The sequence below is a fragment of the Myiozetetes cayanensis genome, unplaced genomic scaffold (assembly GCF_022539395.1).
Source record: "Myiozetetes cayanensis isolate MyiCay16 unplaced genomic scaffold, myiCay2020 scf2-11, whole genome shotgun sequence".
In the NCBI taxonomy this organism is placed as follows: domain Eukaryota; kingdom Metazoa; phylum Chordata; class Aves; order Passeriformes; family Tyrannidae; genus Myiozetetes; species Myiozetetes cayanensis.
The window spans coordinates 59,582,657-59,600,018 of NW_026087411.1; the positions used below are offsets into that span (position 1 = coordinate 59,582,657).

Below are 17,362 nucleotides of genomic sequence, written 5' to 3' on the forward strand. Positions count from 1 at the left end.
TAAATGCATATATTTCACCAAGATGCATCGAAGTCCATGAAAATATGGGGATAATAATAGTGCACTTTCTTAGTCTGATATCAGTGAAGAACATCCACTCAAATACTATGTCTAGAGAAATGTAGTGCTCATGTAAATATAATTCAAAGGAGAGTTCTGTTTGGAGTGTGGAAATGACACATAAATTCTTTACGCACTGTCATACCAGGATTGAGTCAAAGCCAAACAAGCGTGTGATTCTTGCTTTGAATGCTAGTTGATTGACTGATGTTATAAACCATTTAATGGGACTCACATTCAAAAGACTGCTGAAAGACTGTCCCATTTTAGCATTCTGAGATGTCAGTAAGAGCACAAGGTCAAGAAGAGAAATTTAAATAAATGTTTGGGAAATAACATTGTAAATATCTACCAACCATACTACTAAATAGCTTTTTTTTTTTGTATCTAGTTATTTAACAAATTCCTTAATCAGATACATATTCCAAAATACTCTGAGGTATATTTGGGAATAGTGGAGCCTCAATTTCACCCAGATAAAAATTTTATACCATAGTAAATGATCTTACAATTTCTCTTTCTCTTAAGCATTTGGATGCACCTAGATAATCTTTAAATCTACAAACATGTACAGAAGACATTATATATATATAGTTATATATACAAATATAAACATAACTATGAGATATGCATAACACAAGGTAATAAATTAGATAGATAGATAGATAGATAGATAGATAGATAGATAGATAGATAGATATGTTTAAATATACCTGACTTTTGATTTTGACTGATCTGGATTTTGCAATAGTTTTGTCACATCCTACACTTTTTTCTGCTGCACTTCTTTTGATTTGTTTTTTAACAGTCTACCTAAGCTAAATAAAGATGACCCTAAGTGCAAACAAAAACATTGACAGGAATTAGCATTTATGAAGCACCTGACATGTTTAAAGTATTGTGCCAGTATTTAATTAAAAGTCCTCAAAGCAATCCTCCAGACCAGGAAGCATTTCCACCAGCAATGCTGCAGCACAAGGAAAGAAGTTACCACAAGTGAGAAACCAAATCTTCACCAAAGCCCTACGCATAGCCCTGGGAGCAGCACTAACTTTTAAAAGTGGTATTTCTGTTCAGATAAAGCAGGAGGACACAACTGTGATTTCTAGGATTATAATTATCTAGCAAGGTATCACAATGCTTAAATGTACAATATTCAAAGTCTTAGAGTTATTACCAAATCTGTGGTAACACTGAAATTTTCTCTGTATATGAATATAGTCCAAGTAAGGTCACATCTCCGCCAAACCAGACATTTCACTTAGCTTTAATCACCTAAAATTACTGTGTCTAATCTAACTTAGTCACACAACCCATCTTTAAAGCCAACAGAGAGATGAGCAGCTCTGGAGAGTGATACATCTCACTAATCTTAAACACTCATTTTAGGATAAGAAATGGAATGGGATTCTGGGGATGGATAATTGAACATAAACTTTAGCTGTCAGTAAGAACCACTGCACAGAGTTCCTGCAGAGCCAGGGCTGAGGGACAAATATCTGTCTGACTCCATGGATATTACAAGAAACGCCTAATTTACACTCAAAAAAAAGGCTTTTCACGCATATAACTCAGAGACACAGTTGATAAGACAAAAATGAAGAGGTACTTACCAAAAACAATAGAGGATTCACAGTAGTAGTAACCATTTGGCTGCTTTTTTTTCAACATGGAGCAAAGATCAAAGCGGTGCAAGATCTCATCTCCAAAATAATGGCTTTTGAAATCTTCATACAGGCTGGAGTCAATTTTTTTCACCTTTAAAAAGCAACATAAAATTCAATAATGCATTCTACTAGAAGACAAATTTTTTATTTGATTCCTATAGTTTTCATTTTAACCAGAAGTATAGTTAGGATGGAAAACTATGTCAAGATGCAAAAAGAATAATATGCCAAATCTCTTTTTTCAGGTAAGCATTTTCTGCTTGCAAACTTAAACAATGAAATAAAAGTGTCATTACTCCTACTTTCTACCACCTCCTCTTCAGTCCTGTAGGAAACAGACGTACACAATGCCACAAGTGCTTTAATTTTCAGTGGTTTTCAACAATGTTCGTGGAATATGTCACTGGGAATTATTTTTGCTGTCATCACTTGGGCATGCCACTACGAGGAAGAGTCTCAAAAGTATGTCAAGGGCAGTCTTCTGAATCTTTAAAATCACCACACAGGAAAATGTAGTTGTATTTTACCAGGAATAGAGTTTTTTAACTCAGTAAATCTTAAAACTTACCACAATTTATCATATTGGAATAATACAGTTTTGCATATATGAAGTATAACACATTAAATTTTCTATTGAGCTGTTTTCAGAAAACATAATTTCAGTAGTTATTTTATGAGTTTAGGAGTCCTAATTCCTTTGCATCTTAAATAAAAATATATGATCTCTATAGAAATTTGCTATTTTCTCCTTCAATCTACTTCACAAGAATGCTGTTTGCTATTTAGGTATCATTACTATGTGCTAGGGGATGTTAGCAGCACTGCTGCCTCTAGTATCTCCAGCCCAGGGCTCCCTACTGCCTGGCTGCTGGAGCCCAGTCCAGTGCCCTGGAACCCCAGTCTTGATGGATGTACCTGCTGCTTTCACCTCCCAGAGATACGCACACATGCTCAGAGGACACAGACATGGCTGGCTACATGGGATGCCACTGCCCTCAACGGTACCCATAGACAGGGCTCACAGGAGACACAGGACTGGGCCCTTTTACAGCCAGTTCTGTCCACTCCTTCTCTGTTCTTCCCCTGCACCTCCCACATCCCCCATCCATTTGCACAGTACAACCAAGCCCCCCTCCCAACATCTCAGACCCTCAGCTTTACATTCCCAACAGTTGCAAAGTCACAGTTTGCCTGTAGTTTCTTGATAGGCCCTCAGTTACTATGACTGACAAAGTTTGTTTCTTGGGCTTGTATGTTAAGTTTAATAGGTTTGTGTCTCTGTATATTTTGCTTCTGCCCTCCTCCTTTCTCTTACCATCTCATTTGACAAGGTCCTTAATCCTACTGCAGTGAACATCCCTACACTTGACATGTCTTTATTAGTCTGTGGGGCTGACCAGCTTTGGCTCTTGTTACCCCTTCCCTTATCATATGTTGGTCAGGTTTGGGTCTCTGTGTGTGTTGCTTAGGGCCTCCTCCTTTTCTTATTATCCCCTTCTGCACTGCAAAGGTCCCTCCTCACCAGACACCCTGAAAGGACCATACACTGTCTCCTCCCTCACTATACCATTGCACTGTATGCATTCATCTGAGCATCATATTCATGCATTTCTTGTGGTGCTTCATTTAAAGTTACATATATGCAAGATAGGCTCAGCATTGGTATGTCTACTGACCTTTTACTCAGGTACAAAATTATTGGCTTCAGAAGCTCTTTGCTTCCATAAGTACTCACACATCTGGGTCTCTAAAGTCTAATTTAGAGACTTTTGGTCCCCATAATTTTACTTTAGCGAAGGTCAGAAATGTCTTTGTATTTCCTTTTGTATCTCTGAAATTATGACATCTAGTGGTGGATGTTTTTCCACAGTACACAATCTCCTTGGGAGACTACATTCATTCCATCCTCACTATCACTATTTGAAATTTGATTTCTGTGGCTAGATTAGTCCTTATGTACTAAAGTTATTTTGAAATTAAATCATCATTCCTTGCTTTTTGGTTGACAGTTCTTTGAAATACAGTCAGATATCAATTAGTAATTAAAAAAGACCTTTTCAGCCAGGAGAACACTTGTCAAAATATGAAGCCTTGAGTACTTCTGGAATGAAATGAGGAAAAGATAAAAATCACAACTTCATGCTCCAATAAAAAAATAACATTTACAAGAGGTAGGGATGTTGCTTGTCAAAGGCAGATTGGTAAGGTATGAATCAAATGCTGACTGCTCAGGAATTGAGTTGTGCTTGTGATGCACTACTGAAAGGTATTTGGAAAAGCAGCCATGGGAAAACTCTATTTTTAGTAACTGGAGCAATTGCTAGAGTGCTGCCTGCGTGATGTGAAAGGATGAAACAAAGCAGGTGCATAGGAAGGGCATGGCTCATTTCTTAGCTGAAAGGGTCTGGAACAGTAGAGATGAAAGAGAAAAGTTGTTACCACATGGGAATAGTATGGATGCTGATTACAGAGATAAGCCATAAGGGGGGGGAGTGAGAAACAAGGGTACTTGAGAGGTTATTTTGAAGCATTTGGTACTGGGAGGGCAGAAGGAAGACACCTGCCTCTTGAAGGAAGAACTGTAATGGATGGATGATGCCTGTAAAGGGACATGGTTACGTAACGTGGGCCTGGAGAGGCACGGCATGAGGTCCCCTGTACCAGACCGCACACTCAGCACAGCACTGGGGTGCTTCCCTCCAGCCGGGAGGCCCCGTGCGGCTGAGGGCCCGGTCACGCAGGGATGTGCCGGGACACGCCCGGCGGGCTCTGCCGGGACACGCCCGGAGGGATCTGCCGGGACACGCCCGGCGGGCTCTGCGGAGGGGGCGGGTCCGGCCGGCCTGACGGGGCCCGGCGGCGGCGGGGCCTGAGCGTGGGGAGAGGCAGGGGAAGGGGGTCAGGAGAACGCTTCTGGGCTGCAAGGACACGCAACAGCCCAGACGAGCTGCCGGGCTGTGGTGAGGAGGGCGAGTAGAGGGGGAAGAAGCGAGAGAGGGTTGGAAGCGGGGTGGTGACAGGGGATTAATATGGGTGATCCCTTATGTACTTGTATAGTACTGTGTGATGGTGCTACACAAATACCGGGCTCGGACCCTGAAATGATGGCCAGGTTATGGGCTGCACTGCTGTGAGGAGCTGAGGTCAGCACATGTGTGTGTCCCATACCTCTGAGGGAGGACGATTCTGTACACTGATATACATGCCCATGTACATGACTGTATTTATGGGCATTAGGGCATATATACATACTTAAAAAATATAAAGGATACAAAGAAAAACTGTAAATCCAGCATTGCTGGTAGTTTGCTCTGTTACACCTTGCTTGGAAGCAGATGGCAGCTGTATCTTTTCAGATGCTGGCTGCATCTTTCCACTTGAACATTTATTGTTAACGCCTAGTAGATTCTTAGTTTCTCCAGAGTTGGAAGAGTGATTGTTAACCTGCTGTTGTCAATTACAGTTACTTCTCAGGACCTTTTGGATGAGTTGTGAATAAAAATATCTCTTGTCAACAGAATGAGTGCCACATCAGCCACAAGCCATGCTTTGCTACCACTGCTTGAGCCTGAACAAGAGGACCAAGAGGGCTCTGAGATACACATGTCTGTTTTGTGGTATGCAGGGCAGCTGGCAATTACTTATTATGATACGGAAGATTGCTCAGTCTACTTCATGCCTGAGATGCCTGATAATGAAGACCTCAAGCTACTGCAAAAGGTGACTGGGGAACTCAATCCTCAATGCATAGTGACCAGTGCAAAACAGGACCAGAATATTGCCAAATTCCTGACCAACCTAACAGCTACTGCTGGTGATAAAGACACTGGAAAACCAGAAATTGTCCTGTTTCCTAATGTAGATTTTGGTCTAGAAGTCAGCAAGCAACGGATCCTATCTAGGCAATTTCCATTTATTCCATCTCATATGACTGCAACAGAGAAAATTCTCTACTTGTCCTCAATCATCCCTTTTGAAAGTCCACTCATGATACGAGCCTTAGGGGGCCTCCTTAAGTTTCTGGACAGGAGAAGGGTTGGAGTTGAGCTTGAAGACAGCAGTATAGCAGTTCCTATTTTGGCCTTTAAAAAATTTGTGCTGTCAGATACTGTGAATATGGACCAAGACACTTACTGTGTCCTGCAGATATTTAAAAGTGATATCCATCCTTCTGTGTACAAGCTGTCCAGTGGACTAAAAGAAGGATTCAGCTTATATGGAATTTTAAACCGCTGCAGATGCAAATGGGGAGAAAAACTTCTGAGGCTGTGGCTCACACGACCTACCCGGAACTTGACAGAGCTGAACAAACGGCTAGATGTTATCAACTTCTTCCTGATGGCTCAGAACCATGAAACAGTCCTCACTCTTCAAAACTGCCTCAAGAATATTAAAAATGTGCCTCTTATTCTAAAAAGAATGACTCTTTCCAACACAAAAGTTAGTGACTGGCAAGCACTCTATAAAACAGCATACAATGCAGTGTGCCTTAGAGACACGTGTCGTTCTCTGCCCAACACTATTGAACTTTTTCAGACTATTTCACGTGTCTTTACTGATGATCTGCACTACATTGCTAATCTAATCAGCAAAGTGGTAGACTTTGAAGACAGCCTTTCACAGAACCGCTTCACTGTTAGACCCAATGTGGATGCCACTGTGGATGAGAAGAAACGAAAGCTGATGGGACTGCCAGACTTCCTTACAGAAGTGGCACGAAAAGAACTGGAGACTTTGGACGATCATATTCCCTCCTGCTGTGTGATCTACATTCCTTTGATTGGGTTCCTTCTCACCATTCCACGGCTACCAGATATGGTGGATAAGAGTGACTTCGAAATTGAAGGCCTGGACTTCATGTTCCTGTCAGACGAAAAACTGCACTACAGAAGTGCTCGGACTAAGGAGCTGGACAGCCTGCTGGGTGACTTGCACTCTGAGGTCAGAGACCAGGAAACACTTATCATGCACCAGCTGCAGACAAAGATCTTGGAGAAGTCTGAAGTCCTTAACAGTGTGATTGAGTACACTGCACACCTGGATGTGCTCCTAGCTTTGGCAGCAATGGCCCGGGAGAACGCCTACTGCCGACCTCACTTTACTCACCGCCACGGCTTCCACATCAAGGACGGAAGACATCCACTCATGGAACTGTGTGCAAAGACTTTCGTGGCCAATCCCGTGAACAGTGGTGAGGCTACCAGGCGAATAAAGATCATCACAGGGCCCAACTCATCTGGAAAGAGTGTTTATTTAAAGCAAGTAGGTCTTATAGTATTTATGGCTCTAATTGGCAGTTATGTCCCTGCAGCAGAGGCAGAGATTGGAGTAATTGATGGCATTTACACAAGAATCCACAGTAGGGAATCGGTTTCTGTAGGGCTCTCCACTTTCATGATTGATCTTAACCAGGTTGCCAAGGCCATAAACAATGCCACAGAGAGGTCCCTGGTACTTATTGATGAGTTTGGTAAAGGGACAAACACACTGGATGGCCTGTCCCTTCTGGCTGCTGTCCTGAGGTACTGGATCAGACAAGGAACGCAGTGTCCACAGGTCTTTGTCTCCACTAATTTTCACAGTTTAATGCAGCTAGAACTCCTGCCTGACACACCTCTTCTGGAGTATCTGACCATGGAGACCCACCAAGATGGAGAGGAGTTGATATTTTTCTATCAGATCAAAGAGGGCATGTCCACTGTTAGTCATGCTGCCAACATTGCAGCATTAGCAGGAATGCCAGCCAAAATTATTGAAAGAGGAGTGGAAATATCAGAACTGATTCGCAATGGAAAACCTATCAAATGTCTTGATCATCCTTCAAAAGGAGATCGGATGGAAAAATGCAAGTCCGTTGTAGAAAAGTTTCTTTGCCTAGACCTTGATGATCCCCATGTGGACTTGGAAGAGTTCATGAGTAAGGAGGTGCTACCTTCTGCAGCCTCAGTCCTGTAACAGGTATGTGTAAATGCACAGATTGCACCTTATCCACTATGTTCAGTAGGAAAGTTTGGTAATTTAAAGAATGCTCACTATCAGTACATTTAGCTTTTAACAAACTGTCTATAGTAAAGTCTTAGAAGACTGTGAAAGCAAAATGCTTATTGTTTTGTGTTGTGCCAAAGTGATTATTTCAGCAATTTTAGGATCAGCATCAAAGATTCCAAATAAGTATGTGCCTCTGACACGTATCAGCAAGTAACAGTTGTCACAATACAAACCACTGACAAAGAGGCTGATAAATGGAAATACAGAGGGATTTAATGAGCTCTGTGGCTTTTCTTATACAGTATTTCTGTCCAAAATGCCAGAGACCCCAGCAATTATTATAAAAAGACTGCTGGAAGTTAGAATCACCAGGAACTGAGACATGCTTTGGTTTGCTGGAGAATCACTCTCTTTTCTAAGGTCCTGTATCACAACTATGTGTCTATGCCACACAGATATAAATAAATTCAAAATTATAAATCCAGGAAAGTAAGAGAGAAATTCACATTTTCTATTCTATTTTTAAGTATTAAGTAAAACTTAACATTAGAGATAAAATATCAGAAGGGAGGATTCCCTTTCAGTTCTCTTGTCAAGCAGAAGATCTTTATTGAACACAGTACTGAATGTATGCACACACAAGAAAAATACATTAAACAAATTAATGACCCAAGAGCCGTATCTAAGTACTATCGAAGTAATAACCTTTCCTGCAGCGAGGTGACATTCCTCATGTAAATAAGAAGAGACATTAGATAGCTTATTGTCTGCCAAAATTTGCTCTAACTGCTTATATTATGGCTAATAAACACATCAGCAGACACACAGCTATATGTGATTTCAAGAAGACAAAAATATTAATGTCACATAAACTACGAGAAAATTTACATGACAAAAAATTAATTCCCTTCATAATTATCAGTATTAAACATGATATCAGGTATGTCTAGCTGAAGATGGCAAATCACAAATTTTTGAAGTTGAAGACACTGCTTTGAGTTTGCTTTGAGTTTGTTTCAGTGTGTAATTTCCTCCTTAGTGATGAAGGAAATTATTATTATTACTACAAAATAAGCACCTTATGTTACCTCTGTATGAAACTGGAGAGTGACAAAAGTTTAACATAATTTATGTTAAAAAATACAATAATAATTTACTGAATCATGCATTTAATGCTGTTTCCAGTGCACTTATAATAATACTGTCTGAAAAATAATACCTAGCATCTCCATGATGTTACCATCAAAGTTGAACGGTAACAGTGAATCAGGCCTTGTAGAACGCTCACAAGTGTTTTCTCACTAATACGTTCTCTTTTACTATCTGTGCATACAGCATTCTAAAAATACACCTTAGAAAAGAATATAATATCCTAAAGATTCATAAATTATATTTTTGGCATTTTTTGTTGTCAGCCACTGTCTAAGCTACGTATATACTCTGTACTAATTAAGCAGACGCCATCGGATCAATTTAGCTGTCAGTCATCTTCTACTTATGAAATTCATTTAACAGTATTTGCAGTTCTGGAAGCACTAGGTATCAAAGGACCTCCAAACATCATACAGCATTTATGAAGTGTGCCTCACAGCACACCCTGAAATAAACAGGAATCTGGGCAAATGAAAAACAGAGGGGTTGTGACTGACCTGCAGCCTGCAGCAACTTACCAGGCAAGTGAGGGAAGCAGAAATAGAAATGTTATGTTCAAGTGCAAAACTCTGGTTACTTCTTTCATTGTGTTTCATTAGGTTCTTTGCATAGAAGATAATGATACTAACCCAAGATTCTTATCATTCAAATAATTCTGGAAATAGCTAAACATGTGCAAGTAAATTGTATCTCTTTATCTCCTTCCACAAGGATAGCTAGAAGCACACTGATTTTGGAAGTTTTCAGTGGCGCATGTGATCTCAGGAATGTCCAACTAAGCATGAAGAATGGGTTGCTCCCACTTCTGAGTAGGTAGATAAGTCCTTTAATCTAAGAAGCTGAGAGGGGTACAGTAAACCAGGTAGCTCAACTTTATTTCATGCTTTTATCCTTTATTAATACCTGTTTCCAAGCTTTTTGCATTTACCATTTTTAGCTTAATGCTGTGCCTTCAAAGTGAAAAGCTTATTTCTTGAGATCTTTCCTAGTTCTGAATTCTCAAACTCCTTGTTTTGTAAATATATTTTTAACTCTAGGGAAGTTAAAATCTTTTCAGAATAAATGCATTCCAAACAGCCTAAAGCTGTACTAGAGTTTTAAAAACAGGTGGTTTTTTTTCCCAAAAAAGATAAATTTGGTGGAATTTAGATGCCATTGTAAGGAGGGTGACTTAGAAGAATATTGCTTCAAATAAGGAAACTTACATTTAAAACTAACAGTTATAAAGCTACATAGTTGAGAACTGTACTGAACCACTTTACTACTATTTGGTCTTTCATATGCTTTCACATGTAATTTTCATTCATTCCCCCTTCCTTGCTTTTCATATTCTTGTATGATCTCAAAATACAAATGTTTCATATTTGTATTTACTGCTTTCAGTAAACGTATGAAATTATATAACTAAATGCATGTACTCAATGAAACAAAAAATTACACTAAAGATTAATGCTTATGCCTGACACTGAATTGACAGAGAAAAATTTACAGATTTTTAATACATAGTATCTTTCTATGCAGTATATCTTTAGAATACCATATGCATTATCCAGCATTATAGAGGGCTAAGGAAGATGATTTGGAATGACATTGACCTGGTTCTGTCAGCAGCACTGAGTATCATAACACAGAAAGTATGCATCCTGGCCAATATTTCATGGAAGGTAGATAAATATAAATGAAACAAAGAACCAGCCAAAAATACAATCAGAAAACAGAATGGCAAAAACCCCACCCTGACTGTCTTCGATGTTTAAACCAAACAGTGAAATTATTGAACAGCTGATATTCTAGAAGAGCTGTGGATTTTTTAAAATTAGTGTTTTTTAAAAAACTGTTAATAGAAGCAAAAGCTTATGTGAGCCTACAAATTTAATATCTATATATATGCCACCTGCATCCTGTGGATAAGTCCTTATTTCTGTTTTAGAGCAAGTATGTGTGCCCTTGAAATTTCTTATGTATCTGAAATCTCATTGCCTTCTGCCTACTGATTTCAGACTACTACTTAATATTAAATATTATGTAATTTAATTCCTATTTAAAATATTTTTCCTGAAATTTATTTTCCTAGAGAATGGTAAAGGATCACATAAAACATTCTGCACAATGTCAACAAAAAAAATTTATGGAGATATACCTTATGTTAGATAATACAATACAGTATTACAGTTAAATTAGTATGCAATAAAAAACAGGTACACTGGTATTGCTTCTATATATTTTTATGACAGTTATAATCTACATTTATGTATTTCTGTATTTTGTCCAAAAAAAGCTAATAAATAAGCAAGAAATAAATGCAAGAGAGAATATAGAAGATGTGTTTCCTCGCCACTCTGAAATTCACCAAAGCATAGTCAGTAGAACTGACAGTCTGCCTATTATGCATAATCCAAACAGAAATTTCACTGTTTACTTGCTTGTTTTCTCCTATACAGAAACAAAACTTTGCAAACAAACAGCATGAGTACAAACTACACCCTAATTAGAGTTCTGTAATCTTTAACAAGTACTTTTAGCCTTTGGTCTTGCCTAATTTCACAACAGAAAATAGACTGTGATATTAATGTACTGAGAATATCAAGAGTGGTAACTTACAGTACAGGACTAATGTTTATATGGTAGATGCACTGCATTATTTTTCCTAAATAAGTATTTTTGAAGTCTTACCTCTTCAGCTGGTTACAAAGTATGATGCTACAGCATAAGCAGCACCTTTGTGCATCTCCAAATTAAACTTTCTAGATTGCTGCTGATCTACGTGAAATGTGAGCTCACCTGCTTACGTAGCTCTGTTGATTTTGACAACTTCATGAAGGTCAGATGTGGTTGAAAAGCTCTTTCTTCTCCTGCTGAGATCCCCTTTTCTTGAAATATCTTCTTCATAGTCTCTGAGGCGGGGAGAAGAGTGTAGAGGTACAAAGATATTACCTAATAGAATCCTTAAAACTGTGCTTTCAACTTTGTAATTTGAGTCACAGTTGCTTCACATGGAAGAAACAAGATGATGAATACTAAAAGGCAAGGAGATTTATAATTAACTTCAAAGGTACATACCATTTTTTCAAAGGTATATATTATTTCATGTGAAAATGGTCTTACATTTGCAGTTAACACAGGTCACAAATTCAGCTTTACTAAAATAAAAATATTTAGAAAGATGTCCCTTTTTTTGGTCCAAAACAGCTGTCTGTTTTTGCTATCAAAATAATAATTCAACATTAGCCTTATTCAAGATTCACTCTCACTAAAGTTTTGGAAACTTTACAAAAACTCTAAGTATGTAACAGAATTGTCTTTCTTCAAAAACACTATTCTGTGGTGAGTTCCTATTGTCTATATTTGGGTAATCTCCCACTCAGACCAAAGGAAATTTGAAAGTGAAAGCTCTAAGTGTGGTCCTGGATTTACATGCCAGAATTGGAAAACATATCAGGTATGCTGAAGATTTTTTATTTGGGTTTTTAAGCTTCACTGTTGCCTTCTAAACTAATTTCCTATTTTTAATGTACACTTTGATCTGTCTACAGTCCAAGCCAAAGCAGTTTTACAACACTGATGTACTTTACTATTTACTTCCAATTTATCTGTCCAATATAATGTTTAATTTATTGGAAATAAATTTCAGTATAACTCTTGAATTATGTTCCATGTTGCCTTCAGCTAAAATACTGCATGTGAAAAATTTCTGTAACAATTTTGAAAACAGGTTTAGATAAAATTGACTAAACCTGTGACAAAAATAATACCGTTAAGTAGAAAATTTCTATTACTGAAAACAGAAAAACTGGAAAAAAAAAATTTCTCTTTGCAAATACAACTTCCAATTTTTCACTTGCTGTAGGTCTAGCTGACTCATGCTATCAAACCGAAATTAAAACAGGAAAAATAATCCTATCACATAAATTTAATCAACGCTTACCATAACTGTGTATTTTCATTTAAGTATATTATTTTTTGGCTTGATAGTTCCACAGTGCTTTATACTCCCACCTGAAAGAAACAGCATTACACTGGCTGTGCTATTTTAAGCACAGCTGGCTTAAAAAAAATTAGGGAAGGTCCAAGGAAGAAGAATATAGACACATAAAGCTATCTAGCATAAGTCTGATGGTTCACACTCCTGTAACATGTTCATTCCAGAGTCCTTACTCTTACAATTTTTTGCTTATTTAAATGAGCTGCTTTGAAATCACATTTAAGAGGAGATTTTACAAGTTTATGCATTACTTGGCAACATAAAAGTTCTAGAAGAAGCTCAGAGTATTCACTTGGGACCTGGAAATCAAAATTCTTCTCTTTCTCTGCTGCCTCTGATTTATAATCTCAGGCTCCACAGTCTATGCAAAAGTTGGAATTTCCCAAGAAGCCAAAAAAATCAGTGAACCAAATGCCATCTCTTAAACATGCCCACTTGAAAACTTTCAGCCTTCACTTCCCACCTATAAGATGCTGATGCATTTTACAAAAACGAATTAGTCCAACTTCTTGCTCTAACTCACAGGACGCTGAAAGGACCATCTGATTAAAACCTGTGTAACTTTTACACAATGGCAATAGGGATCCTATTACTATGGTGAATGCTGAAAATAACACAATGGTTGAGGTGGGAAAGGACTTCCTGAGGCCATCTGGACCAACCTCCCAGCTCAAGCAGGGCCACCTAGAACAGGGTGTCCAGGACTATGTCTGGACAGGTTTTTGTATCTCCAAGGATGGAGACTCCACAACCACCATGGGCAACCTGTGCCAGTGCTTGGTTACCCTCACAGTGAAAAAATGTTTCATAATGGTCAGAGGGACCCTCCTCTGTTTCAGTTTGTGCCCTTATTCTCTCTCTCTCTCTCATCCCATGTATGTAAATACAAGCATAACTGCTATATAGATAAATAGATCTGTGTATCTAAATCTATACAGCTATATATCTGTAGCTATAGGCAACTATATACCTATGGCAATAGCTGTGTATCTATAGACAAGTACAGCCTACCCACTTCTATTATTTTGAATTTTGTCTGCAGGAAACATTTCTAAATTTATACTGAATCCCCACTAAGCTACTGCGCAGCTGTGCACCCAAATGCTGCTGAATAATGGATTAACATATCAAAGCAGAAGAATACAAATACACATTTGCTGCTTTTTCAAAATGAGATATGGAACTTCAAATAAGTTGATTTAGTTATGGTGTGCGTGTATTTCCATGCATCCAACAGCCTGCTTATTTTCTGATGTTAGAAAGTTAATAAAATGTTGCAGTTACTTAAAACTGAAATTATCTGTAACAAAGCCATTTTCTGGTTCCTGTGTTTGGTTCTCTGAACCGCATCATTTGAGGACCTATTGACTTTGATGTTCCAACAAAGGGCAAGTCTTATCAAAACCAGGTTTACACTGCCCTGTGATATTCTGACTCAGTCTTGTGGATAGTCTTTTTTTCCCCTCTAAAACCTCCAGGTTTTTTCTGCCATCACATCTTATGCCATGCAGTCTTATCTCCTACTCTGCAGTCAGGATCTGTACTGGTGAAGATTTGCACCTCTGTGGGTGTCCTCTCCTGACTCCAGTAAGAGTTTAGTATCAGACCAGAGGTTTGCCAATGTGCATCTGATCACAGGACTGTAAGCCCAGGGTTCTCAACAGGGCAGGCTGACCATATGGCACTGTGAATGTGTGGGACATTGGGTGGGACAGCTGGGTACCTACACTTTACACTGCTGAACAGCAACCCCGAGGCCTGAGCATCTTCCTTTTGTACTAAATAGCTTTGTTCGAGATCTGGATATCTGCTCTATTTATCTTTCCAAATTCCTCTTTCTTTTGTACCTGGCAATTCTTATCAAGAAAAAAACATATTGAAAAGCTGGGTCAGAGGAGAGAAAACAACTTCAGAGAGAGACTGCAGTTTTAAATTCAACAGATTCACGTGTGTGTGTGTCCATACACATTCTCGTGGTCATCAAACTTCTCTCACAGCTTTGCCAGGGCACAGACGTATTAAACATCACAGGCTCAAGACATTTGGCACATTTGCTGGTACTACAGATAGCCCCAGTTTTTCAGAATTCAACATGTATGGAAAACATGACACTTTACTAGTTAAGGTGACTTACGAATATCATTAGCACAATGTTTCCTTCTTCAAAGATAATGAAAATAGACAGAAATCTGAATAGATTGAGGGGAAAAATAAACAAAGAGAAGTGTTTTCCTGAGAGCACAGGAAGGTTAAAAGATAATGTAATGTTTTTAATATCCACACAGCTCTTTGAAGAAGTGGCTACAAGAAGGGATTAAAAAAAAAATCTGGGAAGGACACATGGATGCTGTAGGCAAGACAAAGTTCCAGGCTTGTGGGACAGCATAAAAGTGGATTTGTAGACCAGCAAATACATAAAAGTTAAAGTTTATGATGGGTATTGCCTGAATTGAAATTAATTAGAGGCCATTGACAAGAAACATAGACAGACCATGTTCATGGGTCTTAAAAAATGAGGACCTCCAGTCTTTCCTCCAGACATTATCATTATTACCTAGACTGAAAAATCAAACAAGATCTGTTTTCCTTTATTAGCCTCAGGCTGACCAATGTTTGCAGCTTCAAAGTATACCCTAGAAATGTTAAAGCTATTTTTACAAGCTCAGTGACTTCCTGGAACAAATTTTTGGACAGCTTTCAGACTATCTTTCATGCACTTTGAAGTACTCTACAATAGCATTTTGTACCTTATTTTTAAAATGCCAAAATTACTGAATGTAATCTGCCTCTCTTATACTGAATGCAGCTGAATCCATTAGACAACTCTTTCCCCACAATTAGAATGGAAATGTGACATATGAAGCTTACTCAGAACCACTATATACTGGAAAGGCTCAAAAATTCAACAGCTAGATCAATACAGAATGATTCAAAGAAAAATTGCATGTTGAGCCATATTCTGTAATAGAAATGGCCATCTTCTATCCCAAGATTTCATCAGATATAGAAAATTGCTATGTATGTATGTTTTCTTCCAGACTCTTTAATTTCTGCTTTCTAAACTATGTTCCTTCAATTAAAAGCCTTAAAATTCAGAAACAGTATTCTGTCTCTTCATTGAAAATTTTTTCAACTTGACACTTGGAATTGAAGAAAACCATATTAAAATTATTAAATTCTTAGTTTTTTTAAAGACATGTGCCAAAAGGTAAACCAGAGTCAAGCCAATTTCTACAGTGGAGGAGCTCCTGGTGAACAAACGCACACAAACCAATATGATTTAAGCAGAATGTTCCACTGTATTTACATAACCCAGTCTCTTATATACCTTCAGAACCCTGCAGCATGTGAACACCTTCAAACCATTGGTTAAATGGTGTAAATCATGAGCCAAACATATATCACTAACACCCTTTCCATTGGGTACATGCAGCTGTGCACATGATATGAAATCACTGTCTTTCTCCAAAAACTCCTCCTTATTGTTGCCACAGGTTACAGGTGTTTACATTCTTGCCTTCTGTTATCACTGCCCTGTACTTTCCCACAGCCAGCAAGTAGGTTTCTGGTTATGCCTGTGCCAGTCCTAACTGAGGCCTATTTTGTATGGTTTGTTCATAGTGTATCCTTTTTTTCAGCTAAGCACTTCCACAAATTTCCAAATAGTTCTTCCACTACTACTTGATTATATATCAGTTATGCTTTTCTACAGTGAGCTGTCACTCTACCATACCACTATCATATATCAGCGAGCTACACTGTTACTTCAAACACACACCAGGAGTAAGTGCAGGTTGTTCTGTTTCTCTCCATCGCCACACACGTATTTAAAAGAAAGATGTGCTTATTCATTGGATCAGTAAATGCCAAAATCCTCCTCCAAGATTTACTTTCTCCTTGTCTTACAAACAGATCCTCTACTTATTCCTGCTACCTTGACTTCCCTTCTAATAAACCTTTATTCTTGTGTCTGCCCTCCTGGTATCTTGCTGAAAATACCAATATACAGCCAAATCACATTTTTCTTAGCAAACTGAAAAAAATCTTTTTGACTCCTTCCACAGTCTTAATCAAAATCTTAAGATTATGGGTGAAGAGCAGTAGAGTCAAAGAGTGGGAAAGGCACTGCAATCCAGCGTGCCAAAGCCAGGTCCCTGTCCCAGCCTACTGCTCTTCCGTATCTGCTTTATGCTCTTCTGTTTGGCATGTGATACACAAAAAAGGTGAGCTAGGAGATTTGGCAAGAGCACAGCACTTAATATTCTCATGCAGCTGATCAAATGTCAGGCTCCAGAGCAAACTGTATTTAATAACTATTACCCACTGGAAGTACAAACTCATAAAACTAACTGGTTTTATACTAAGGAATAGTGAGCGTTCATTTTCACTAAAATGTTTGCTCCTGTTGTTGGCATTTGTCTACTCATGGGGCCTAAAACAAAGAAAACTGTCATGTAAGGCAAAGCTGAATTAGAAAAGGTTGCATGCAGGAAGCAAAAGGCACAAATGATGC

General features: G+C 38.5%; 2 protein-coding genes across 4 annotated transcripts in view; one reads left to right on the forward strand and one right to left on the reverse strand.

The window, feature by feature from the left end:
* Window positions 1-17,362, reverse strand: part of AKAP7 (A-kinase anchoring protein 7) — an 80,371-nt gene that overhangs the window by 47,293 nt on the left and 15,716 nt on the right. For all 3 annotated transcript variants that reach the window (XR_007629113.1, XM_050316671.1, XM_050316670.1), the window contains exons 5-6: window positions 11,649-11,761; window positions 1,674-1,818 (exon numbers count right to left, since the gene is read on the reverse strand). Coding sequence is in view for 2 of the 3 variants with exons in the window: in XM_050316671.1 (XP_050172628.1) it covers window positions 1,674-1,818; window positions 11,649-11,761 (258 nt within the window). In the remaining variant the exon portion in view is untranslated. The remainder of the gene's footprint in view (window positions 1-1,673; window positions 1,819-11,648; window positions 11,762-17,362) is intronic.
* MSH5 (mutS homolog 5) lies at window positions 4,641-7,682 on the forward strand. Its single transcript, XM_050316669.1, has 2 exons — window positions 4,641-4,687; window positions 5,246-7,682. Exon 2 carries the CDS (start codon window positions 5,247-5,249, stop codon window positions 7,680-7,682), a length of 2,436 nt encoding a protein of 811 aa, XP_050172626.1. The 5' UTR covers window positions 4,641-4,687; window position 5,246.

Excerpts from the sequence above, each read along its gene's own strand:
- MSH5 (XM_050316669.1), top strand. The coding sequence starts at position 5,247 with ATGAGTGCCACATCAGCCACAAGCCATGCTTTGCTACCACTGCTTGAG.